General features: G+C 36.5%; 1 protein-coding gene across 1 annotated transcript in view; it reads right to left on the bottom strand.

Moving 5' to 3' along the window:
• The window catches only part of akap6 (A kinase (PRKA) anchor protein 6), a 210,068-nt gene that overhangs the window by 8,817 nt on the left and 176,642 nt on the right, over positions 1-24,609 (bottom strand). Inside the window, exons 11-12 of the mRNA XM_052146055.1 lie at positions 18,215-18,469; positions 775-990 (exon numbers count right to left, since the gene is read on the bottom strand). Coding sequence (XP_052002015.1) covers positions 775-990; positions 18,215-18,469 — 471 coding nt within the window. The remainder of the gene's footprint in view (positions 1-774; positions 991-18,214; positions 18,470-24,609) is intronic.

Below are 24,609 nucleotides of genomic sequence, written 5' to 3' on the forward strand. Positions count from 1 at the left end.
TTGCAGCCTCCCAAGAGCACTGCCGCGGCCATGCAGGAATGCACAACATCTACATGACAAAAGGCAAAGTCTAGCCCTCGTCCTACTCACTTATTTAAGGCACAATGTAACGGTCCCACACATACAATAAGAGACTAGTTAAAGGTTCCATTTTAAGATTGAGAAGTCTTTTTATACTGCAGTAAAAATGGTATATGACCTATTCTATTCTGTTCTAGAAAATTCTTATAGCACTGTTCTATTCAGCTATACTGTTCTATAACATTAGTAGTGTTTTTATGGTTAAAATTGTCTTAACAGAACACGGTTTAGCATCCATCTGCTTTCTTTTTATATAGTTTATTTGATGTAAACAAGAGCTAGACAGACGTTTTTGATTGCGTCTCACTGTTTTTCAGCATCTGTGTTTAAAGACGCCTTTTCAGATTAAAAGGACTTTTTAAAACAGCTTGTGACACATGCACTCTCTAGTCTATTCATTGCGTAAGAACTGTTGGAACAGCCCATTAAACACCTTTCTTAGAGAAGAATAACATATGCAATCTTTAATCAATTGCCAAAAGTGAAGACATCTTGACACAAAATTAGTTTAACAATGCAACAACAATTAGCATTCAGTTTGATATGATACACTAGTCTAAAGTATGCTTTGCCAGCAACCACCACTATGGAACAGCAAGTAGCCAAGGTCTCCTTACAGCAATAATCGGACACCACCTGCTTAAATATATAATATGTACAGTGTATTACGTAGTAGTGTACAGCATATGTGACCTGTTCTCTGCCCAGCGAGCGTTTGAGTCTGGTCTGCCACTGTAGAACCTGCATGACGATGGCCTCCCAGCGTCTCTCCAGATTGACCTGCAGTAGTTGCAGCGACTGTCTCTCTGTGTCTGAGCTCTGGTGTTCAGGTCCATCCAGCAGCTTCTGACAGAGATTCAGCACAGAGGAAACACCCTTCCGTCTGCCCCGCACCTCCATACAGAGAGCCTGAGGAGACAGGGATGGGTCAGTCCTCTAAAAAACCCATGTTAGTATACTGTGTTAGTACTCACAGGGTTTTAAGTTCCGGTTATCAGGATAGGTTATTCTAATAGCCTAGGTTGCTATGTAAATGCCAATGGACTAACACAATGTTTAAATTCTAAAAACAGGAATCAAAGCACCACTATAAAAGCTCAGATTGCACCACAACCAATGTTGCAGAAATGACTTGCTAATTAACATTAATTAACAATAATAATACAGCATAAACCAGCATAAACACTTGTTGGAAGGGCTGAACCTTTGTGATGTGTCCACCCGGACTCATTACACTGATGCACACACCACAAACACACAGCAGTGATTCAGTGACAGTAATATTTTAATTTTTATTTATTTTTTTAATTTGTACAATTTCCTCAAATGTGACAGTTTTGTTCTTTTGAACACATAGGATGGAAACGGGGCTTTATTTGCACTTTGTTCTTGCGATATTCAGATTTTTCACATAAATTAAGTAAATTAAGCAACTTAATAGGGAACCTAGATAATGAGACTTTGGGAAACTTTTTATATAACTTGTATTAGTGCCATTTTGGTACATTTCTATCTTTATACTGTGGAAGGATTTGTTTGGAAAATGTTAATAAAGCATAATGTTATTTTATTTTCCTATGGAGGAAGTAAATGCATTTTGACAGGAAAAGAGGTGTATTAGTGTCATACTTCAGCACTTTCATAATCTGCGATTAATCACGATTAATTACAAAAACATTCTGCTATTAATCATGATTAAAAAAATATAATCGATTGATAGCACTATATACAGTAATATATTATATTACATAAAATTATATAATATAAGTTTTTAACATATACATATATATATATATATAATTATTTCAGATTATAGAATTTATTTAAAGACATCAATCATGGTGCAGCTCTAAACATTAACATACAGTTTTATAGAAACAAAATAAATAAATAAAATGGAAAAAAACCCCTACCTTATTTCAATTATTTGGTAACAAAGTAGTATTTATTGTATTATTATTACATATATAAAAATTATAGTTTTGATTCTACAGTACTACTATTTATTATATATCATTTATAATATAAATCATAGTAACAGAATTTAACTAATGTGTATTTTGCTAAAAAAGAAAAATAAGACAAACAATTTTTGCAGGGACATCTGTAAAATACTATTTTGTGATGACTTCAATGAAAAGAAAAAAAAAAAATTATTATTGGAATGATAAACAAACCAAATGGCTAAAATTAAGTGGACTTCCCAAAGTTACTTAAGACCAAAAAAAGAGACATTCTAGGAAAATGTAAGTAATTAATGTGTGCGTGTGTGTGTGTGTGGGCATGTTTATGTAGTTTACGAGGACAATTTTTGAGGGTATTATGCTATAAATGTGGTTTATGAGGACATTTCTAGTGTCCCATAATTTAAATAGCTTAAAAAACATAATAATCAATGTTTTATTGAAAATTTAAAAATGCAGAAAGTTTCCAGTGATGATTAGGTTTAGGGGTTGTGTTAGGTTTAGGGGATAGAATATATATAGTTTGTACAGTATAAAAATCATTATGACTATGGAAAGTCCTCATAATGATAGGTAGACCACATGATAAAATACTACATTTTGTAATGTTTCACTGCTTCTGGTCAAAAAGTAGCTTGTTACTGGAAAACTACACTTGCTACTGTTGAGCTGAGCTGCTGTCAAGCCACTCCCAAGTCCACACATGTGGAGTTTATTCCTGTATTTAATGCAGTCATGTATGTTAACTTACTGTAATACAAAGCCACTCTGTAGAGGTTTTGTGGCATGAATGAATAGAAAATGACATTGAGAAAGCGAGCAAGACTCTTTTGCGCTTGATGAGGTCTCCACAACAATTCAGCCTGTCAGGAGTATGTAAATCACATTCCCCTCTCCCCATAAACAGGACAGAATTAAATATTTAAAGGCCATAGCTTCACTCCCATGCTTCAGAGTCCAGCAATGACACTAGTTTAACGAAATCGCCAGAGCATACACACAAAACTCTCCTACAGGAGACCAAACTGCTGCACAGATCCTATAAGGAAGTCTATGGATTTTTGATGGTCTCTGACCTGTACCAAAACCTCTTTTAAATATGCAATAGCAGATTTGCGAATAGACTGCGCTGCACCATGTGCAAAACAGGATGAAAACATTCAGAGAACAATTTATGCAAATCCTGGCGCCCTGAAAAGCATTGCCTTACATTTTCTGTACATTTTTTAATAAATATTAAACACCATTACATTTCACCATTACATTTAAATTGGATTTTATTTTTCCTGGAGTGCTTCCCCTCTCTGTTTTAGCATATTTCCCTTTGCTGTGTCTTTTAAAAAGGTAATGAGACTGTAAAATGCTACAGCAGCATGCCAGAGAGGAGGCAGGGGAGGGTCCTCGCTGATAGAGTTATCCTGCAGAAGAGTTGAAACTCTGACAGTTAGAAGCGTGTGGGATGATAAACAGATCATAGAGTATGTATGGGGATTGGGGAACATAGTTCCCTATTCTTAAAGTTTGCGAGGTTCATAGCATCAAATCGTGGAATTTTGTTTAAATTATCACTGTGAATTGTATTACCAACTTGTTATTAATATCAATGCCAAAACGTGCTGTAATAAAAAATAAGCAAGAGATTCAATAGTTTGGTTTGAGGGACTAGCATATAGCAAGTAAAGGGTATTCTAGAGCCAGGGTTGGGGAGTAATGGAATAAATGTAATGGGAATATGTATATAAAATACTAAATATAAGTAACTGTATTCCACTACAGTTACAGTTTAAATAATTGGTATTAAGAATACAGTTACATTCAAAAAGTATTTTGATTACCGAAGAGATTACTTTGAATTTTACTGTCATTTTTATAATTTAATATTTAGTCCATTCAGATGGAAAACATTTATACATATAAATAATGTGATCCAAAGTGCATTTGAACAACGGTGAAACATTTTCATTTACATTTACATTTATCCATTTGGCAGACGCTTTTATCCAAAGCGACTTACAGTGCACATTTTACAGGGACAATCCCCGGAGCAACCTGGAGTTAAGTGCCTTGCTCAAGGACACAATGGTGGTGGCTGTGGGGATTGAACCAGCAACCTTCTGATTAACAGTTATGTGCTTTAAACTGAGACTTGTCCTCTGCCACCTGGATTGAGGTGAGTAACCATTCCACCATGTGGACCTAGTAAGTAGTGGGAATTTTGCATTAAAAATTGGGAGAAAAGGGGATGAAAAAAGAACTAATCTGAGCTCCACTCTTCAGGTATCAGCTGGTGAACTCACTGGAATGTCAATAAAATACTTTATAGATGACTATTATCATCTATCGATCCCATAGGTCAAATCGGTTAGATTAAAATGTACAAAATTAGTGACTTCATAATTACATGTTGAATGGAACATTGCGCTTTTAGACATATTAACTCTGCCATAAATCTGATGCTCTGTTATTTCTGCAATGCTGGGTCTCATAAACTGATTTCCCCCCTATTGAGTCTGGCCATATTGACAAAGAGGAATGGAGGAGTATGGTGCAGCAATATTTGCTAAAAAGCTTTTCCAAATACAGCAAAGTAGCTTGTTTTCCCTCCAGTATGCAAGTCTACACAATGACTCCATTTCACAACCACAAAACCGGCACTATGGCCGAGATGCTGGCGGCTAGCCAATGGACCCTGTTACTTCAGTCAGCTATCAAAAGACAGAGAGAGACGAGAAGAAAAAGGACAAAAAAGCGCTATGAGAGAAGCTAGTTCACAGTAGCCTGCGTTCACACGAGAACTAGCATTGTTTAGTGTTATAAACAATACAGGTTCTGGTGTCAACACGTGAGCCACTGTGAACAAGTTCTCTCATGCTTTCATGAACACACTGTAAATTGTGACCGAATATTCATTTTTGGGTAAACTAACCCTGTAATACTTTTTTTTTTACCTCACTTGAGCTAATTGAGATTTTTCAAAAAAAAAAAATGATTATGCCAATGTACACACTAAGTCCTAGTGATGGCCTAGCATCAACCACGACCAACTCACCACGCACCCAACCGAGAGCGAACCACCTTACAGCGACCCCATGTGACTCTACCCTCCCTAGCAACCGGGTCAATTTGGTTGCCTAGGAGTCGCTCAGCACACCCTGGTATTAGAACCAGCGAACTCCAGGTGTAGTAGCCAGTGTATTTACCGCTGAATTTTGATTCAGACCAATTCACTAATGAATCATTGAGACCAATTTGTGAACCGTTTTGACCTATTCATTGATTCGCTCACAAAAGTGTTTCCTGCACTGCCTTTCAACAGTGGCACTATTAGGCAAGGCAAGGCAAGTTTATTTATATAGCACATTTCATACACAATGGTAATTCAAAGTGCTTTACATAGAAGAGATTAAAATAAGAATAAAAAAATAAGAATAATTGAAACAGTTTAGAATAAAATACAATAAAATACAGTACAAACAGTCGGACACACAGTGGCACAGTGCTCATTCAGTAAATGCACAGCTAATCAGATGTGTTTTGAGTCTGGATTTGAATGTGACTAATGTAGGAGCACATCTGATCTCTTCTGGAAGCTGGTTCCAGCAGCAGCTGGCGTAAACTTTCCTTGCTTAGAGTGAACCCTTGGTATTTCTAGCTGATGTGATCCTAATGATCAGAGTGATCTGTTGGGTTTATATTCAGTGAGCATATCTGCAAAATATTGAGGTCCTAGCCCATTGAGTGATTTATATACCAGTAATAATACTTTAAAATCAATCCTAAATGTAACTGGGAGACAGTGTAAAGACCTGAGGACTGGTGTGATATGTTCATATTTTCTGGTTCTGCTCAGAATCCTGGCAGCAGCGTTCTGTATGAGCTGCAACTGTCTTATGGTCTTTTGGGAAGGCCAGTGAGGAGTCCATTACAATAATCCACCCTGCTGGTGATGAAAGCATGCACAAGTTTCTCTAGGTCTTGACTGGAAACAAAGCATCTAATTCTTGTAATATTTTTCAGATGATAGTATGCTGATTTAGTTATTGCTTTGACATGACTACTGAAACTAAGGTCTGACTCTAGAGACACACCAAGATTCCTGACTTGATTTTTTGTTGTTTGACCCTTAGCGTCAAGGTATGCATTCACCTTGAGAACGTCATCTTTGTTTCCAAACACAATGACTTCAGTTTTGTCTTTGTTTAACTGAAGAAAGTTTTGGCACATCCAACTGTTTAATTCATCAATGCATTGGCACAGGGAGTCAATGGGGCTGTAATCGTTAGGTGATGGGGCTAAGTAGATCTGTGTGTCGTCTGCATAGCTGTGGTAAGCAATTTGGTTCTCTCTCATTATTTGGCTCATTGGGAGCATATACAGGTTGAACAGGAGTGGCGCAAGAATTGAGCCTTGAGGGACTCCGCATGTCATGGACGTCCACTCAGACTTATGGTCTCCTATACTCACATAATAACCTCTCCCTTCTAAGTATGCCCTGAACCATTTTAGGACCATCCCAGAAAGCCCCACCCAGTTTTCCAGCCTGTCAAGAAGTATGTTGTGACCAACAGTGTCAAATGCAGCACTGAGGTCGAGTAGTACCAGTACTGATAATTTGCCTGTATCAGTATTTAAGCGAATATCGTTTATTATCTTTATGAGTGCTGTCTCTGTGCTGTGATGAGATCGGAAACCAGATTGAAAATTGTCAAAGTATCCATTCGAATTCAAGAATTTGTTCAGCTGATTGAAGACAACTTTTTCAATGATCTTGCCTATGAAAGGAAGATTTGAGATCGGTCTATAGTTGCTTAATATGGTCTTATCCAGATTGCTCTTTTTCAAGAGTGGCTTGACAACTGCAGTTTTCAGGGAGTTTGGAAAACTCCCAGAGAGAAGTGAAAAGTTTATCACTTCTAGGAGATCTGCTTCTAAACAGTTGAACACACTTTTGAAAAAAGATGTGGGAAGTGCATCAAGGGCGCAGGTTGATGTATTAGGTTGCTACCGAATCTCCAGCACCATAGCAAAAAATTGTAACATAAAATTAATTTTAACATGAATAATTCTACAATAATAATGTCAAATAACACAACTTTCTTTAGCTGGTTGCTCTCAAAAACAACCATGCATTGAGACCAGTCTAATCCTATTCACAAACAACTGAATTGAGTCAGTTCTTTTAATGAATCACTACAAACGACTCACCATCTCGTGATTCGTCAGTGTGATGAATGATTCATTAAATCTGCTTACTGAATCAGTGTGTTTAGTGAATTAACTTCTGACTTACTGAACTTACTGAAGTCATGACTTGAGTCTGAATCAAATGAAGAACTGTGTGTACTTAAAAGGTTTGTGCATTTTTTTCACACATTTTTTTATACAAAGATACACAATTGTTTTTTATTAAACGATATTTTACGCATTATTTTACATTAAATATTTTAAGAAATCTATTTAAAGTACTAAAAATATACCAATACTTAATACTATATTGTAAATATATATTTGCAGCTCCCCCGTTGCAAAAAAGCAGAATTCAGAAGGAAAAACTAGTTCAAAATCATAAAAAATCAAGATGGCTGGAAGAGCCATCAAGAGTAAAATCTAGCAGAAAAACTAGAAAAATGAATATTCACCATACTTTTTTTATTTATTTTTATCTTTTCTCCCCAATTTGGAATGCCCAATTCCTATTACTTAGTAGGTCCTTGTGGTGGTGCAGTGGTGGAGGACAAGTCTCAGTTGCCTCAGCTTCTGAGACTGTCAATCTGCGCATCTTATCACGTGGCTCGTTGTGCATGACACCACAGAGACTCACAGCATGTGGAGGCTCATGCTACTCTCCACAATCCACACTCAACTTACCACATGCCCCATTGAGAGCGAGAACCACTTAATCACAACCACAAGGAGGTTACCCCATGTGACTCTACCCTCCCTAGCAACCTGGCCAATTTGGTTGCTTAGGAGACCCCCCTAAACCTCACTCCCATCTGGGTCACGGCACCAATGTGACGCTCTTGTTCTAGCCTCTCCGTACGGGACTCGAACCTAGGTGTCCGGTGTGGGAGGCGGGTGCTCTAACAAGGAGGCTAAAGGCTCCCGTTACACATAACTTCATCAGTATTTGACAACGTTCATACTGTTCAAAACAAAAATGTACCAATTCATTTCTAGCCAAAAACCAAGATTAAATCCTACATGAACAGCCTCTTCTCTTTAGATTCTGAAGTGGGTTCCCCTTATGATTTGATTCTGAGTCACAAATCGATTCTTTAAACTAATCACTCAGTCCACATTTTGAACCAATTTGACCGATTCAAAAGAATCAGATTCAATAGATTCAACTCAAATGATTCATTTGCAAATCAAATATCACTATCGCAGTGCCGCATTCAATTTACATTTGCAGCTGTGCAATTTTCAAAAGTAACGAAAGGGTCTGGAGAATTATATAAGTAGAATTATTAAGTCAAAGTCAACAAAAATATTTATATTTGAGTAAAGTAGAAATATTCAAAAACTGTACTTAAGAACAGTATAAAAGTATTTGTACTTTGTTACTATAGAAACCTCCATGACTTTCCCATGATTTTTAAGATCATGACTTTTGACTTTTCTAAGTCCAAGAAATCACCATTTTTAAAATCGTTTATTTTTCTAGGTTCTCCACCGTGGGAACCCTGACTGCATGAAGTCTCCTGACATATGAAAGAGCAACCTCTGAGAAATAACATCTTGAGAAAGACTACAGAAACAAAACATAAATAGCCACTCCATTTGTCCATCTTCTGCGAGAACTTCAGAATTCACAACATCACAACCAAAATCATCTATCAGATGTTTTTTAATAAAGCTATCAGAGGATCAGCTGTCTCGCGTTGTGTTTAGATGCTAACACAACCTCAAGAGCGGCAGAGATGACTATTCTCTCTCGTCGCAATCCCCTGGTTGTTATCGTGTGGCTAAATCCATCTGGTGTACAGTATTAATCTACAGGTCGGTCGCTATCAGCGTCTGTAATCACAGTTGCAGCGGCAAGATGCATGTGTATTACAGAGACCCAAGAGTGTTTCACCAAAAACTGCTTATCTTTATATTCAGCACAAAATGAGAACAGACGTGCTAGACTCAGCCTAAAGCCTTTAAACTACAATTACCCACCTCTCCCTCCCACTTAATTAAAATCTAAGCTTAACGATATTCTGACATTTTTGGGGTGCACGGTTTGACTTAAAGAGTGAGAGGACTTTAAATGACGTGTGCGGATTAAGAAGACCAGACGACAGTTCTGCTCTTTGGGATTCAGGGTATTTGTTTCCCTCTCTCCACTGGGAGAAACCAGCGCACACTTCATCTCGCACTTTACAGCAGCTGCAATTTTAACATTTTCAATTAATCTCGCCAAGATTGAGGAGTGGAGCCCAAATCCCCTACAGTACACGGGAATCTAGCTCCGACAGTGACCCAGTGGATATTCAATCAATTACCATTCATTAGAAATCTCTGATTAATTCTATTTGTTGATTAAGTCAATTAAAACGAATGCACTTGTTATCACAAATGAGTATAACGAATTCATATCGGCCATTTGTTCTCACACACATTCCCTCGGCTCACACTGCATTGAGTTTCATCAATGTCTGTCAGTCGCAGTTGCTTCAATATCCACGTGCTAATGAAGAGAAATACCACTGCAGTGTCAATAGAAAATAAAGGAACTTTCCATGAATAGGACCTGAACTCTTATAAAAATAGAACCAGGGTTCAACAAATGGTGCTTAAAGGCATAGTTTACCAAAACATGAAAGTTATGACATTATTTACTCCAATTATTTACATCATTTATTTGTTCCAAACCCGCACAGTATAAGAATTGTGTAATTTTAATGGCAAAATAATGCAAAAATGCCACAGGAAATAATTGATAATTAGTTAACTGGTATTTATCATATATGGGTAATTCTCATGAAACCTGTCAAGAAAATGTCCTGGACATATTTTACTCCAACATCAAATAAATATTATAAGTTATTATATTTTGCCAAAATTTAACGTTTTTTACATTGTTATCACATTATTTTCACAACACTACGTTTAGTTAAAACGACATATTTTCTTGTAATAATAAGATGGTTATGTCATAAAAACGACATCTGTCGTTTTAGTAAGATGTTTTGATCATCTGACAATTAACGTTTGGCTCCGTATCACTTTTCATGTCCCAGATCACCTGTTCTTACAATGTAGTGTATGTTAATCAGCTATATGCTACATATCCTACATGCAAAACTGTTTTATTTTGTGACATTTTGTACAGTCAGCATGGATTTCTGAAATGTTTTCCAGAATTGCAGGGTGTATGTAAAAAATTAAGACAAGGCCTATGTTTTCTAAACCGTTTTAGTGTAAACTGCAGGCCAACACATCTGGGATGTTAGCAAAAAGGGCGAGAATATAATTTTTATTTTATATTTAATTTAATATAATTAATTACAATACTGTAATATTTGAATAGTCTTTAAGTGTAACCATTGGGAGTTTTGTTAAACATTCATGTCGGGCATCTAACACAAAATTATATTAAAAAAGCTATTATGGTGTAAAATAACAGTAGTTTTTTAATGACAATTAGAGAATAATGCACTTAAACAGATCAGGTTACAAATGATAGCTTATGATAATTATATTGAATGTGTTCATGAGAGATTGTTCATCATTTGTGCACTTGTCTAACGTCAATTATTCTTTAGACAATGAATATATAAATACAGGGTTAGGTAAATTAGGACCACAAAATCTTTTTGACAGGTTGTCAGATTAATGAAATTATATTAAATGTAACAACACATGTAATTTTACCCCCAACATTTTTATATATATATATATATATATATATATATATATATATATATATTTATTTATAAAAAAAATTTATTTAAATTAATTTAAATAAAAATATGTATATATATATATATATATATATATTTCAAACCTTTAAATAAGTATGATATACATATATATATATATATTTTTTTTTAAATAAGTATGATATATATATATATATATATATATATATATATATATATATATATATATATATATATATATATATATATATATATATATATCATACTTATTTAAAGGTTTGAAATGTATTTCAATTTAGGGTTAGGATATATATATATATTATTTTTTTTTATATATAATTTTAATACCTCTTAGGAGGTCAAACTATGTATGAGCCATTTTAGATTTATTCATATTTCTATTATAAGAGGTTTGCAATATGTCTACTCTGTTACCAGAATTTGTAACATGTTTAAATACCATTTAAAACTTTACTTGTGTGATGTTGTAATTTCCATGCAAAACATTATATAAAAATCCAAATTCAACAGACATTTATAAATTAAAACTAATTAAAAATGACACCAAATTGGAAAACAAGTATTGGTTTGTTGTTATTGAACATAAATTAAACTTAAAGGTAAATTAAAATGATATTTCCCAGAATTAAAAAAAAAATAAAATATTTGTTTGATCATAACAATAATGTCGGTAACTGGGTTCAATGGTTGCGGGATACCAATGTCCACCATATTAGTGGAAAGTGTAAAAGGCAAATTAACCTATCTGCACTTAAGACTGATGCAAATTTTACAGCCATATAATACAGAGTATAAGATCACAATAAAGGATCCTGTTTTGCATTCAGTTTGACTTCTTACATTTCATCTTAATTAACAAGAACAAAATGCATTTGCTTGAGTCAGATTGTCAGTGACCTTCCTCTATAAGCCAATCATTATAGATGTGTATATCTAATTATTTTTCCCTTTAAGAGAAAAAATGACAACATTTTCAAAATCAGACCAATGTCTTACGAACAGTAGATGTCCTCTTTACTGTGCTAATGAAAACAAATGGCAGGAAAGTGATAACGTTGCCATCATTGACGACATTTTCTCATTAGTGCCTGTAAATGAACGGGAACGCCATGGACATATAATGAAAAATAAGGCTATGTGTGTGTGTGTAGCCAGTCGATTGTATGTAATAAACAGGCTTGTCACCTGTCTGCTCCCCATTACCTGCTGATAAGATGCTAACTCTGCGTTTGGCGCTCTCACGCACCCGTCCCAGAACAGACTTAATGTGTTTAGCACTTGCCAATGAACAGGAGTTTCTTATTCCTAATCATGGAGAAAGTATTGATATTATATCTGCGCCGTCACATTCAATCAGCCGGACGGGCGCTGGAGGATGAGGCCCTGGGGCCCCACGTTGTGGCGAGCTGATCAAAGGTGCCAGAGAGATGTGGAGATGGACTCCGATTCAAATGCTTCAGCAAAGATTCAGTCTGGATTCCATTTAGTCTAATTCTCTCGTGGAATGCCTTTAATAGGAATGTGGTTTAGAGTTGTAGGTTTTTTGGAAGTGCTCCTGAGATGACAGCTCTCTCTCTTCCTCATTCCAAAAGGACAACAGTAGCTAAGACAAAGGTGACAATAAAAAAAAAAGCAAAACACATGATATGCTCTTTGTTATGTCACTAAACAGCAAGTTAGGAGTTGAGTTGGAATCGAATTGGCCATGCTCCTCAGACTACTGTAATGGAATTAAATTGGAATGATGGGAAGAATTTACTGAAATTAAATTCTAAGAAATTCAGCTCAGTCATAAACCAGAGAAGTTTAAGTAGTACACAACAACACAACCAAATGGGCAAGAACAGATAACTAAGACCAAAAGCATTCTTGCACTAAACTAGCTAGATGCAGTGCAAAGTATAGAACAGAACACAGGTTCTCGAGATGCACTTTTAAAAGTTGTTTTTTTTTACCTGAACCAGCATCTAAAAATCGTGGAGCAAGAAGTGGTACAACGGTCAAAGACATCTAGCAGATGTTTACATAGAAAAACCATTGAAAAGCTGCTTCATGTTGATTGGCTCCATTTGTAAGATTTTAAGGTAAATTAGAGCAATATGGGAAATGTGTTCTTCCAATATGGACCAAATGATTGTATTAAATATATAAATATATATATATATATATATATATATATATATATATATATACACACAACAACAATAACAACCGCCATTCGCCACTAAGTGGCGGTGATGTCACCACAACGCTTGTGCCAGGCTATGTGCACGTTAAGGCCACGTGAAGTGTTGAACGCCCGCTGGCAGGAGGTTACGGGACAGATCCAACAGGTGACATGTCCCATGATGACTGGCTGATGCACCACCTGTGCCCCCTACTGTGCCAACTTGCTGTGCTTTAGCCACCCTGCGCTCTGCTCATTGTTGTGAGCGTCGCTCCTCTGCGCTCCGTTGTTGTTGGAGGGCGACTGCCTCCAACTGGCCAGCAGCATCCTTCACAAGCCTCCTCCAAAGAGGCCGATCTTGATACTGCTGGTACCAGTTATCAGCAAGTCCACTCAGCTCCACATCCTCCTGTACCACATCACTCCATATCTTCTCCAGCCCGTGCTGCGCCTGCTTAGCCCCCTCTATCCGGCCAAACAAAAGCTGTTTAGGCATGCGGTGGCCGGGCATGCGGGCTACATAAACCAGCCAATGCAACCATGCCTGCCGGAGGAGCTCACCGATGGGACTTTGTCCACATCTGTCAAAGATTTGTGAGCTCCTCACACAATCCAGCCTGGTTAAACCCACATACACATATACACACACACACACATACATACATACATACATACATACACTGATGAGTCAAAACATGACTAACTGCCTAATATCCTGTTGGTTCTCCACGTGCCACCAAAATCACTCTTGTCTCCAGTTGGTTCCTGAACTTCGGTCAGCCTTTATCTTTTAGTTTGTTTTTGCCCTGTTTTGTTCTTCCTCTCCCTAGTGAGAGTTTTTGCTTGCATTTTGTTTTATTTTTTTAATAAAGTCTGTTGAAATTGCCTTTGCATTTGGGTCCTCCCTCAAATTAATGTGACAATTAGTGCTGTCAGTCGGTTAAAACTTTGAATCGCGATTAACCACATCAGTTTTTGTAGTTAATCACAATTAATCGCAGATTTTGAAAGTGCTGAAATTTGACAATATATGTACTTTTTCACATAGAAAAACTTGACTGCATCAACTGTTACAAAGCATTTATTTTCATCTTAGGAAAGAAAACCACAATATGTAACAATATGATGCTTTATTAACACAAAACATCATATTGTTTGAAACAAAGCCTTCCACAGTATAAAGATGTGCACTAATTCAAGTAACATTAAACGTTTCCCAAAGTCTAATTGGGAGGTTGATTAATTGAAAGAACTAGTCCCCAAATAGGTTCCATTTTCATTACAATGGTTATTAAATCTCTTAAACTCTCATCCTCTCAACTGCGTTCATGATTTGCGTTAGGACGCCAATGCAAAGCGTTGCTTTGAACTTCGAATGAAAAGCACTTACAGACAAAAATGTGTTATTCTGCATTTTGGTGATAGCTAAGACTTGACAAGCTTCATTTTTTACCCCTTTCAAATGTAGCCTGCATGATGATTATTTTTATAGGCTACTGGGCTATTTATAAAAAAATAAATAAAATTTGAGACATTTTTTTGTGAATGAATGTACATTTCTAATTTCAACATTATATGTACTTTTTACCTTTTTTTTGGTTGTACAAGAAAAAATAGCTTTATACTATGTCATCCACATTTGGTTTTCAACCACTCAAAATGTGTCAAATTTAAATTATGCACTGGGAACCCCATATCTCTGGGATTTAATGATACAGGGATTTACAAATGAAAGAAAAAGAAAAAGTTTATTCTAAAAGTATTAAGTATTATCTATAATACATTTGAAGTTATAGGCACTCCAGCTTTGGAAAAACAATACAGAAAAGTGTTGTTTCCAATTTTTGGTCTCACACCATTGGCATGTAATGCAAAAATGGGTGCTGAAGTCAATAGATTTTAGTAATAGACCTCCCTATAGCTATGTAAAAATAAAATAATGTCACTCACCTTCATAAAGTTATTTATTTGACCTGTAATTTTGCTGCAAATCATAGGCATTTTGACCCCCCTCTAAAAAATTATTGATTATTCAGCTAAATATTGATCCATGGCATTTAACATTTTGGCTTTCAACATAATTTATGAAGGATTATTTCTCAAAAACAATAATTAGAGCCTTGGATCTCTGGTTGAGTTGGCACTGAATGACCACTCTCTTTAACAAGCTGCACAATTTGAGGTATCATTCATGTCCGTAACACAAATGGTGTGTGACAAGTTACAAACTGAAGTTTAACACATAGAGTTGGGGGTTTTGAAGAATCCCTAACTCTAAATCTGAGCAATAGTAACAGTGATATTTGCCACAGCAAGACATCACCACAAAATGGAATATCTGTATTGTATATGTATAGAGATTTATAGAAAGGTATTGTAAGTAAAAGCTGTTATATAATGACAAAACCTGGCGAGCAGTTCAAGTCAAGAAATGTCCAACCCTCATGTTTTAATATCATGAAAGCACACTATTAAAGCCAAGACAGTTATTAATGAAAGAAGTGAAATTGGCAGCCAACTACTCTGAACTGTCTGACCAGTGAAGGTTAAGATACAATAGTGTCTAATTTTAGACGACTCCTCTCCCCCCTAGCAAGTGAAGAACTTAATGCTTTTTATTCAGCGGAAGACAGACATTTTTATGATGACATTTTAAAGGGTGACCATTCCTGTTACGCATACTGAAGAGCCAAGCTCTCCCTCCTTTTTAAACATATTTCAGGGATCTACATGGAACAGATGCTGAAATTCCACAAGTCCCAGTCTTGAGGTGATAAATAAAGATTTGAGTCTATTTTACCTAAGTTGAGGATAAAAACCCTGATGTCCAATATCCACTGAGTGTATATATAAGTGAGTATTCTGATCTTATCATTATTTCCATGCACATTTTCCAACTCCAAACCATATAAACTTGAATGCTTATTGGATTCAATCATTTTCAAGTGGTATGTATTTGTGTAATGAGGGAGGGTGTGGTGAAAGTGACTAACACCTTATATCAAGGTGTGCATAATTATTAGGCAGCTTCATTACCTCAGGTAAAATGGGCCAAAAAAGAGATTTAACTGACACTGAAAAATCAAACATTGTACAATGTCTTTCGGACAGATGCAACACTCTTGAAATAGCTAAACTATTGAGGCGTGATCACCGGACAATCAAACGTTTTGTTGCGAATAGTCGACTGGGGCGCAAAAAATGCATGGAGAACAAAAAGCACAAATTAACCGCAGAAGACTTGAGAAGAATTCAAAGTGAAGATACCAGGAACCCATTATCCTCCAATAATACCATATTCCAGAACTGCAACCACAAGGTGTCAAGTGCTCAGAGACATGGCCAATGTCAAGAAGGCTGAAACAGGACCACCACTGAATATATTTACAAGTTGAAGCGTCAAGATTGGGCAAAGAAATACATGAAGACCGATTTTTCAAAGGTTTTATGGACAGATGAAATGAGTGTGACTCTTGATTGACCAGATGGACGGGCCCGTGGCTGGATCAGTAATGGACACAGTGCACCACTTCGAGTCAGGTGCCAGCAAGGTGGAGGAGGGGTACTGGTATGGGCTGCTATCATTAAAGATAAGGCAGTTGGACCTTTTCGAGTTGAAGATGGACTGAAAATCAACTTTCAAACCTACTGCCAGGTTCTGGAAAGAAATTTCTTCAAGCAGTGGTACAGGAAGAAATCCTCCATATTCAAGAAGGCCATGATCTTTATGTAGGACAATGCTCCATCACATGCATCCAAGTACTCCACTGCTTGGCTTGCATGCAAAGGGCCTCAAAGATGCCAAAACAATGACTTGGCTCCCTTTCTCACCTGACTTAAATCCTACTGAGAACTTGTGGTCCCTTCTCAAATGTGAGATTTACAGTGAGGGAAGACAATACACCTCTTTGAACAGCATTTGGGAGGCTGTGGTTGCTGCTTCATCGAAGGTTTTGAGGATTGAAAGGATTGAGGTTCAATAACATTTTGGATTGACGGTGAGCATTGTGTTTGTTCAACAATAAAATAAAAAAATAATCCTGAGGAATACAGTTTACCTAATAATTGGGCATGCAGTGTATATTTCAAGCTGTCTCAAACTCCTGTCCCATTTAATCCAAAAGGCCTTTCGGTTTGGCAACTGTAGAAGCAGAGTGGACGACAACAATCATATCAATATTTCCAATCTTTGCATTAATCTTTTATCTGGACTCTTCCTGAGAAATCAATGTTATTGATCAATGTTATTTGGCTTCGTGGCATTTTAGCAAACAGGAAATCTTTCCTTATTTTCCCCTCCTGATCATTTAGCCTTGTGTATATTTAAAGCTTCTACTCACTTATGTTTGTCACTCAGCGGGTAAATGGTAATCAACTTGGCGACCCGTGTTTTGACGCGTCTTGATTAATACTCAGAGCTGTTTCTCTGGATTTTAACTCAAATAATAATGTAATATAGATTTTCAGTCAGGGGATTTGATGTGTGCTTTTGAGCACACTGCACCGAAGCATAGTTATTTTTAGAAAGAGTTTCTGTGTAGTTTGACTAAGCAGTTTCTTCTATTTGTACATGATAAATACCCAGACTACCTGAGACAATATTGTCATGTACACTAGTACTGTATAAGGTTGTATTAAGGTCTACTATATGTAAATCTGAGAACAAAGCTTTGGTATTGATGGGTTAGCACTGCTAATGCTGATTAATGAACAACTGTAGGCCTACAGACAGAGTCCAAAATTAACACTTGCACCAAAGAAAACAGTAAAAATGGCTTGGGAAAGATAATACATTTTCAGTTGGCTGGTAACTTTATTAGGAACAACAAAAATCATGGTTAGTGTTAAATTAGTAACACCATAGTTAATTTGTGATACATGTGGTTACTACCAAACTAAAGGATTAAATGGTTACTGCAAGCTTAATATAGTAAAACCATGGATAATTGGTAAATAAAATGGTAAATAATAGTTAAAAATGATTCCTGTAAAACCATGGTTAATTTTCCATAAGCAAATTATTACGGAATTACTGCATATTAAGCTGAGATAACATCAACCAACATCAAAACCAAATAAAAACATCACTTTGACAATGAACTGCTCACCTTGAAACGCTGGAGTTGTTTGATGGCCAGTGGGTCATGTTGTGGGTCATTGCTTTCCTGTTTGCTGCTCTCACACGGTTGTGCATCTGGTCTGAGATTCAAATTGAAGATGAAGAGCTCTGTTTCTCTCAGCCAGCTCTTTAACTCCTTGATCCGGCTCTCCAGCTGGGTCACCATCCTCTTGGTGTCTGGAGACAGAAGATCTCGAGGGGTTTGATTGCCCACACTGGGTTCAATGTGTTCGGACAGGGTTTTCTGATGGAACACAAACAGAGATGTCCCACTTGAGTACATATATACACACAAAGGAAACATCAAAGGATATCCCTAGTGGAAATTTCCCAAGGTTTTACTATAGTGACTTTGGGTGAAAATGGTATTTTGTTGGAAATTATTCTTATTAAATGTAAATCTATTAAGGAAATTACAAAAAAGTACTATGGAAGTACCATGGTACAGCGATTGTATCATGATGCTAATACCAACCCAATCTCATGAAAAGTCATTGTAATAGTATGAGATGGCGAAATCGTAATAAATCGTACAAGGTGGCTCGTACAAAAACGTACATCTTTTACTCCTATGGACAAAAATATATGAACCAACGAACAATGTTATTCTGAAGATAACGTTACCCAAACCCTAAATGTAAACTAAAAGGAAACATCAGGGTTTGGAACGAGTTGAGGGAAGCGCATTACTGGCTTGTAACAGGGCGGAGGGCGGGGCGGTGTGGTGATTCTGCACACCCGGTTCCTGATCCGGCTAATTAAGCCTCCGAGTGGGATGAAGGCCGACTGCGGAGGGTGGTCCAACAAGAGAGAGATACGAGCAGCTGACCGTTCTATGTGTGTTTGTGTCTTTTTGTTCAGTTTTATATTAAAACTATTATTTATATTATCAAGCCAGTTCTCGCCTCCTCCATTCCCTTAAATCCCTTTACAAGGTTATTGACATATATCAATAATCAACAATTTCACCATCTAACATAAATTACAGCAAACTGTCATAAGACTACTTAGATATATAACATGGTAATGTATGTGTACTATATTCATATACCATTGTATTTACATGGGACTCCAATGCGCTTTTGGTATTTCACTGTCCAAAAATAAAAAATCATATTAATACCATGGTACATTTTTGTTAGAGAGAGAATAGTAATTATTTTTATTATTCTTCATTTTATATTATAATCTCCCAATAATAATTGTATTGGGAGATTATAATATATTGTATATATAATATATTGTATTGTATTCTAAATAATTTTAGGAACCTACAGTACCCTTTATTAGAAATATATTCCTTTCTATTGGGAAGACACGCAGGCTTGAGTGAAGTTTAAGATGCCATTTATTTGATAAATGTAAAACAGAATGTAATGTCTCTCTCTTTGGCGTAGGCCCCGTCTGGTTGTCCGAGGGAGTTGTACCCAGAACAGTCATGTCCTGCCGGAGATAGGAGGCAGGGTCGAGGAGCCTACCCCCGTGTGGGACAGGGCTCAACTGGTGGTGGTGGGGTGGTGGAGGTTGCCGTGTTAGCACACTGAAACAGCAATGTGATAGATTGTGAGCGGACTTATAAAAGCAATGGCTTACATGTGATTGGCTAGGAGTTACCCAGCTAATGATGTGATGATGTATACCTGCTAGTCTTCCCGCTAGAACTAAGCTGCGCTTGAATTTATTTTATACTTATCATATTTACACTTATCTAACCATATTTGAGGGGGACCATCCATGGTTTCTTACTACAAATTCAACAGTTTAACTAAGTTAGCTATGCGAGAAATATGGTAAATCATAAGAGGCGAACTAAACATCACATAAAGACACAAACATTACTTCCAAATGCATTCAGCAGGCCAACACAACCTAAACGTAATGAACCGATTCATAGACTAACATACACTGATTGATTTTTCTTATTTGGATTCAATTAAGATGTCGATTCTGAAAAGATTCTGGCTTCAATATTGCTGCTGTATGCCTCAAGTCTCTGATAAAAGCGAGTTTTATCTGATGTGTCTGAAAGGGTTAAAATCTCATTGCACAAAGTGACATTTTAGAGCAACATTCAAATGTTTGTTGAATAGCAAACAATCAGCCGCAAAAACTCACCAATGATTTTAGAAATAGGCTCCGCTGAACAATTTTTCCCCACTGACAGCAAGAGAGCAGAGAATCATGCTGAGCTGCAGACTGCCTGCGCGAGTGTGTGTTTTGTGTGCGTCTGTGTGCTTGTTTGTGTGTGTATATACTCCCACCTGGCTGGCAATCGCACTTTTGGAGACAGGTTGAACCTTGTATACTAAGATTGCAATTGCAAGCACAAAACACGCCATTATCCAATTAATACACACACTGGCTACTGTAATTGTGCTTCCTTTATGTGTGCTGTGTGTTAAAAAGCTGGAATGGATGCAGATGTCATTATGACACTGAAATGAAGTGGCTATTTCAGCATGCGGCATCAATTAAGTTCTCAGGGTTTTGCCGCACAGGTCCGCCCAATGATCAGGCCTTGATTAACACATCTGAATTCCTCTCCTGTCACCACAGTGTTAATTGCAAGGAAAATGGACAGCTCAACTCAGTGGTCAAGGGCGTTTTAGCTGTGAACTGTGAAAATGGGCTATTTTGGGGGGAAAACACATTTTGAGATTTACACAGGCTTGACTGTGGCAAAATCAGATCTCCCTGGATTGTGATTGTCTGGGATGTCAGTGGTCACAGAATATAAAAGAGTTTTTTTGGGGGGTGGTGGGGGTGGGGGTTGTGAGACAAAAATGAACTAAATGCTTCGAAGTGTGTTTAGTTCAAAGTGGTGAATAAAGGCATTTAATCAAGAGTTTCTTTAAGACTTTTGTTTTCATGAAAAACACGATTTTTTCCTCCTTGTTCTATTGAAATTGTCCTATAACGAGCACATTAACACATTGCTGACCACATTTATTTATCAATGCATATTCAATATTCAGCAACTTGATAAACTACAGTACACTGGCACCCAGAAGTTAACAAATCATAATTTCTTAATCATAACGGATGTAATTAACTTAGGGAGGAAGCTGTCAAAATCATGTCTGGGTTAAATTTCATTCCAAATCAACAAAAATAAATCATATTTTGCTTAAGAAATTGATGCCTATTTTTAGAATCATGAAAAACATGAACCATGAACATCTTTGCATTGTAACATTATTTTATAATTTATTTATCATGATTATTAAGCACCATTAAAATGTCCACATGCACTACAGTAATGAGAATTTGGTGTTTAAATATGCATAATTGTCACGAAAATAATGTCACAATGCAAAAAATCGTAATGATCCAAAAATAGACTTTCCTTTCTTCTTTACGCAAAATACCGTTTCTTATTTTATTCTTTTGGTTTTAGGGTGAAATGTGACCAGGATGGTGTTTTCGTGAGATTTATCCATATAAAAGTCTTTAAAAAGCTATTTCTGTTTAAAACAGCCTGTTTTAACATTAGGGTCAAGGAGATAGTAGAAATAGTCGCGTAAACTACATTACGATTGTTTGTGGTGCAAGAAACCTTGACAAACATTATAAGTGGCAAACAAAGTAAATGTTAAATGCAACAAAAACTTTGAATATATCATGTCAACTGTACATGAGAAAATCTTTTGTGTTACAACAAAGCAATCAGTAGTTGTAGCATTACAAAAATAATGTATCATAGTGTCCAAAACAAAATAAAACACAATAATTGCACGTAAGTATTAATCACACATGCAAACGCATCAATAACTAAAGGTTTGTGACTCAACGAGTCTGTATCATTGAGTTTGTATCATTTACTTGGCGCCATCTCCTGGTGGCCATATGTAACTTTGTGCTTTATGTGGATTATCTAATGATCTATGCATCTGATTACCTTGCTCGTTTGACAGATAATCACCTCCTCTAAGTAATGCTATGTGATATTTATGTTCCGATTATTTTTCGTGAAGTTATAAGCGAAAACGCTGCATATAAGCAACAGCAACATAATTGTTAAAGACATACAGTATACTTTGCTATTATTCGCTATTTTTTGTCTGAGAGTAAAACAAATTGGCTGGTTGTATTCTACTCTTTACGAGCTTTCCAACAACATATGACACATGGGTATCTGATCAGATTTATGTTTTTTGAATGAAATAATATGCACAGTGCAATTTATGTTTTATGCAAATTATCAAAGCGGAGCACTTCTGAATTGTCTGCCAATTTCAAAGCACTTTTGGACATAATGCCAGCATGCATTGGAAAGTAGAGTGTCTAAGCATTCAACCCATACCTATGTGTTGGACAAGAATGTAGTTTTTAATGTTTTGAAGAAAAAAAAAATTATAATAATTCTCGCAGGCCCTCAATCTTATAGAGGCATTCAGACCGAACGCATTGTTGTGCTAAAAAGAAAACAACAACAACTTGAGACGCTTTTTAAAAGCTTATGTTCTTATTAACTTGACATGGCATCTAAACAATGTGGCACTCCAGCACGAGACAAAGAGCAACCATCAAAGACATCCATCCAGCACATGTTTACATGGAAAAAACATTAAAAATGAAGGCAAACCCTTATTCTGTGTGAACGGACCCTTAGCATGTTGACTGTACAGGCCAAAGACTTCCAGTTCTAAGACTATACACAGTCTCTGTTTGTTTGTCTCTCTCTCTCTCTCCCTCTCTCCCTCCCTTTCTTTATATTTCACTGTCCTGTCCTCTCTTTTGAATACAGATGATTGGACGAGCATCAATGGAATCCAGATTTAGCTATTGTTTTCTCTATGTAACAAATGTCTCGGTGGGAGGTGAAGTCGATGCCCTTGGAGGGTCACGCAACACAAAAACAGGAATTTATTGCCACTTTATTTGCTTCGGGAACAGTTTGCAATCATAAATTCTTCATAAGCAGAATACTTCAGAGAATGGTCTGTCTTCATAAATATATACGACAGGGGACATCAATTTCATTTAATTCACAATTTGTGTCAGCACAGCAGATGCCAATGGCTGACTTGATAGGCTTGTTTAATATGCAATTGAGACAGCATAATTCACGGTGCAGTAATGCTCAGATTGAACTCTCCGCACTGCCGACGCTTTATTCCCGTCGCGCAAGCGCTAGCAAGACACCACTCATCACGAATCGACATCTTGCACGCTCACGCCAACAAATGTTTGCCGTGGTCAAGCAGAGTTGAGTCTTCATTTCTGAATGATTCGAATGAATGCTTCATTGCGACACGGGGTAATAATGAGTTGTTTGACACTTTAAAACTCATGTTCAGATCGAAGGCTTTAATGCTAATCTTGACAAGCATTGCAGATGCATAGCAACATGGGGGTTCTGTATGTGTTTACTGTTTATTAGAGTTGGATGAAAAGTCTCATACAGCTGCAACAACTTTGAAGGAATCATCATTTTACCTTCATTTATGTTAGAAATAGCGAATTGTGTGATACAAAGCTGAAAAATCCAGCTAAAAAAAAGTTTTTAGTTGTAGATTGTTTACATTGCTTCTAGATAGTCAAGGCTGGTTGTTTACGTCCAGTGTTGGTAACAAGTTACAAGTAACGCATGTTACGTAATCAGATTACTTTTTCCGAGTAATGAGTAAAGTAACAATATTTTTTTATTTTAAAAAAGATATCGGAGTTACTTTTTAAATAAAGCAATGTGTTGCTTTTGTACACCTCTACTTTCCCTGTATTGTGATAAATTGGGAGTAAAAGTGAGCAAACTTTGGGGAGGAGATGTAGTGCATGATGAGCATTGTAGCTCTATAGAGTGTGAGGCCAGAGACTATTTAGCTATTTAGCTATATAGAGGCCAGAGAGTTGATATTTCAGCAAGTTACTTCTATTTAAATGGATGGGAGAAATTGGAACACCCAACCAAGAAGCTCTAGCACCAAACAGTCAATGGATGTAGAAAGGAAGACCAGCCTTGCATTTTGTTAATATACACTGCATTAAAAAAATCAGTCAATGCGTTTAGGCAGAGGGATTATAAGACTAGTTTTCTTCTGACATGATACATAGAAATCTGAAGGTCCAAAAAACACACAAAGGTAGCATAAAATTAATCCATAAGACTCCAGTGGTTTAATCCATATTTTCAGAAGAGATCAGATAGGTGTGGGTAAAAAAACAGTCAATATTAAGTCCTTTTTCTTGTATTTGTTTTTTTACTATTAATCTGTATGAATCTCATTTTCACTTCCACTGTATATCACCACCTACTGGTCGGGTCTGGTCAAAGGGGGAGATTTAAAGACTTTTATATTGATCTGTTTCATAATAACACCTCTCAGATCACTTCTGAAGACATGGATTTAAGCAATGGAGTTGTATGGATTACGTTTATGCTGC

The sequence above is a fragment of the Xyrauchen texanus genome, chromosome 16 (genome assembly GCF_025860055.1).
Source record: "Xyrauchen texanus isolate HMW12.3.18 chromosome 16, RBS_HiC_50CHRs, whole genome shotgun sequence".
NCBI lineage: Eukaryota > Metazoa > Chordata > Actinopteri > Cypriniformes > Catostomidae > Xyrauchen > Xyrauchen texanus.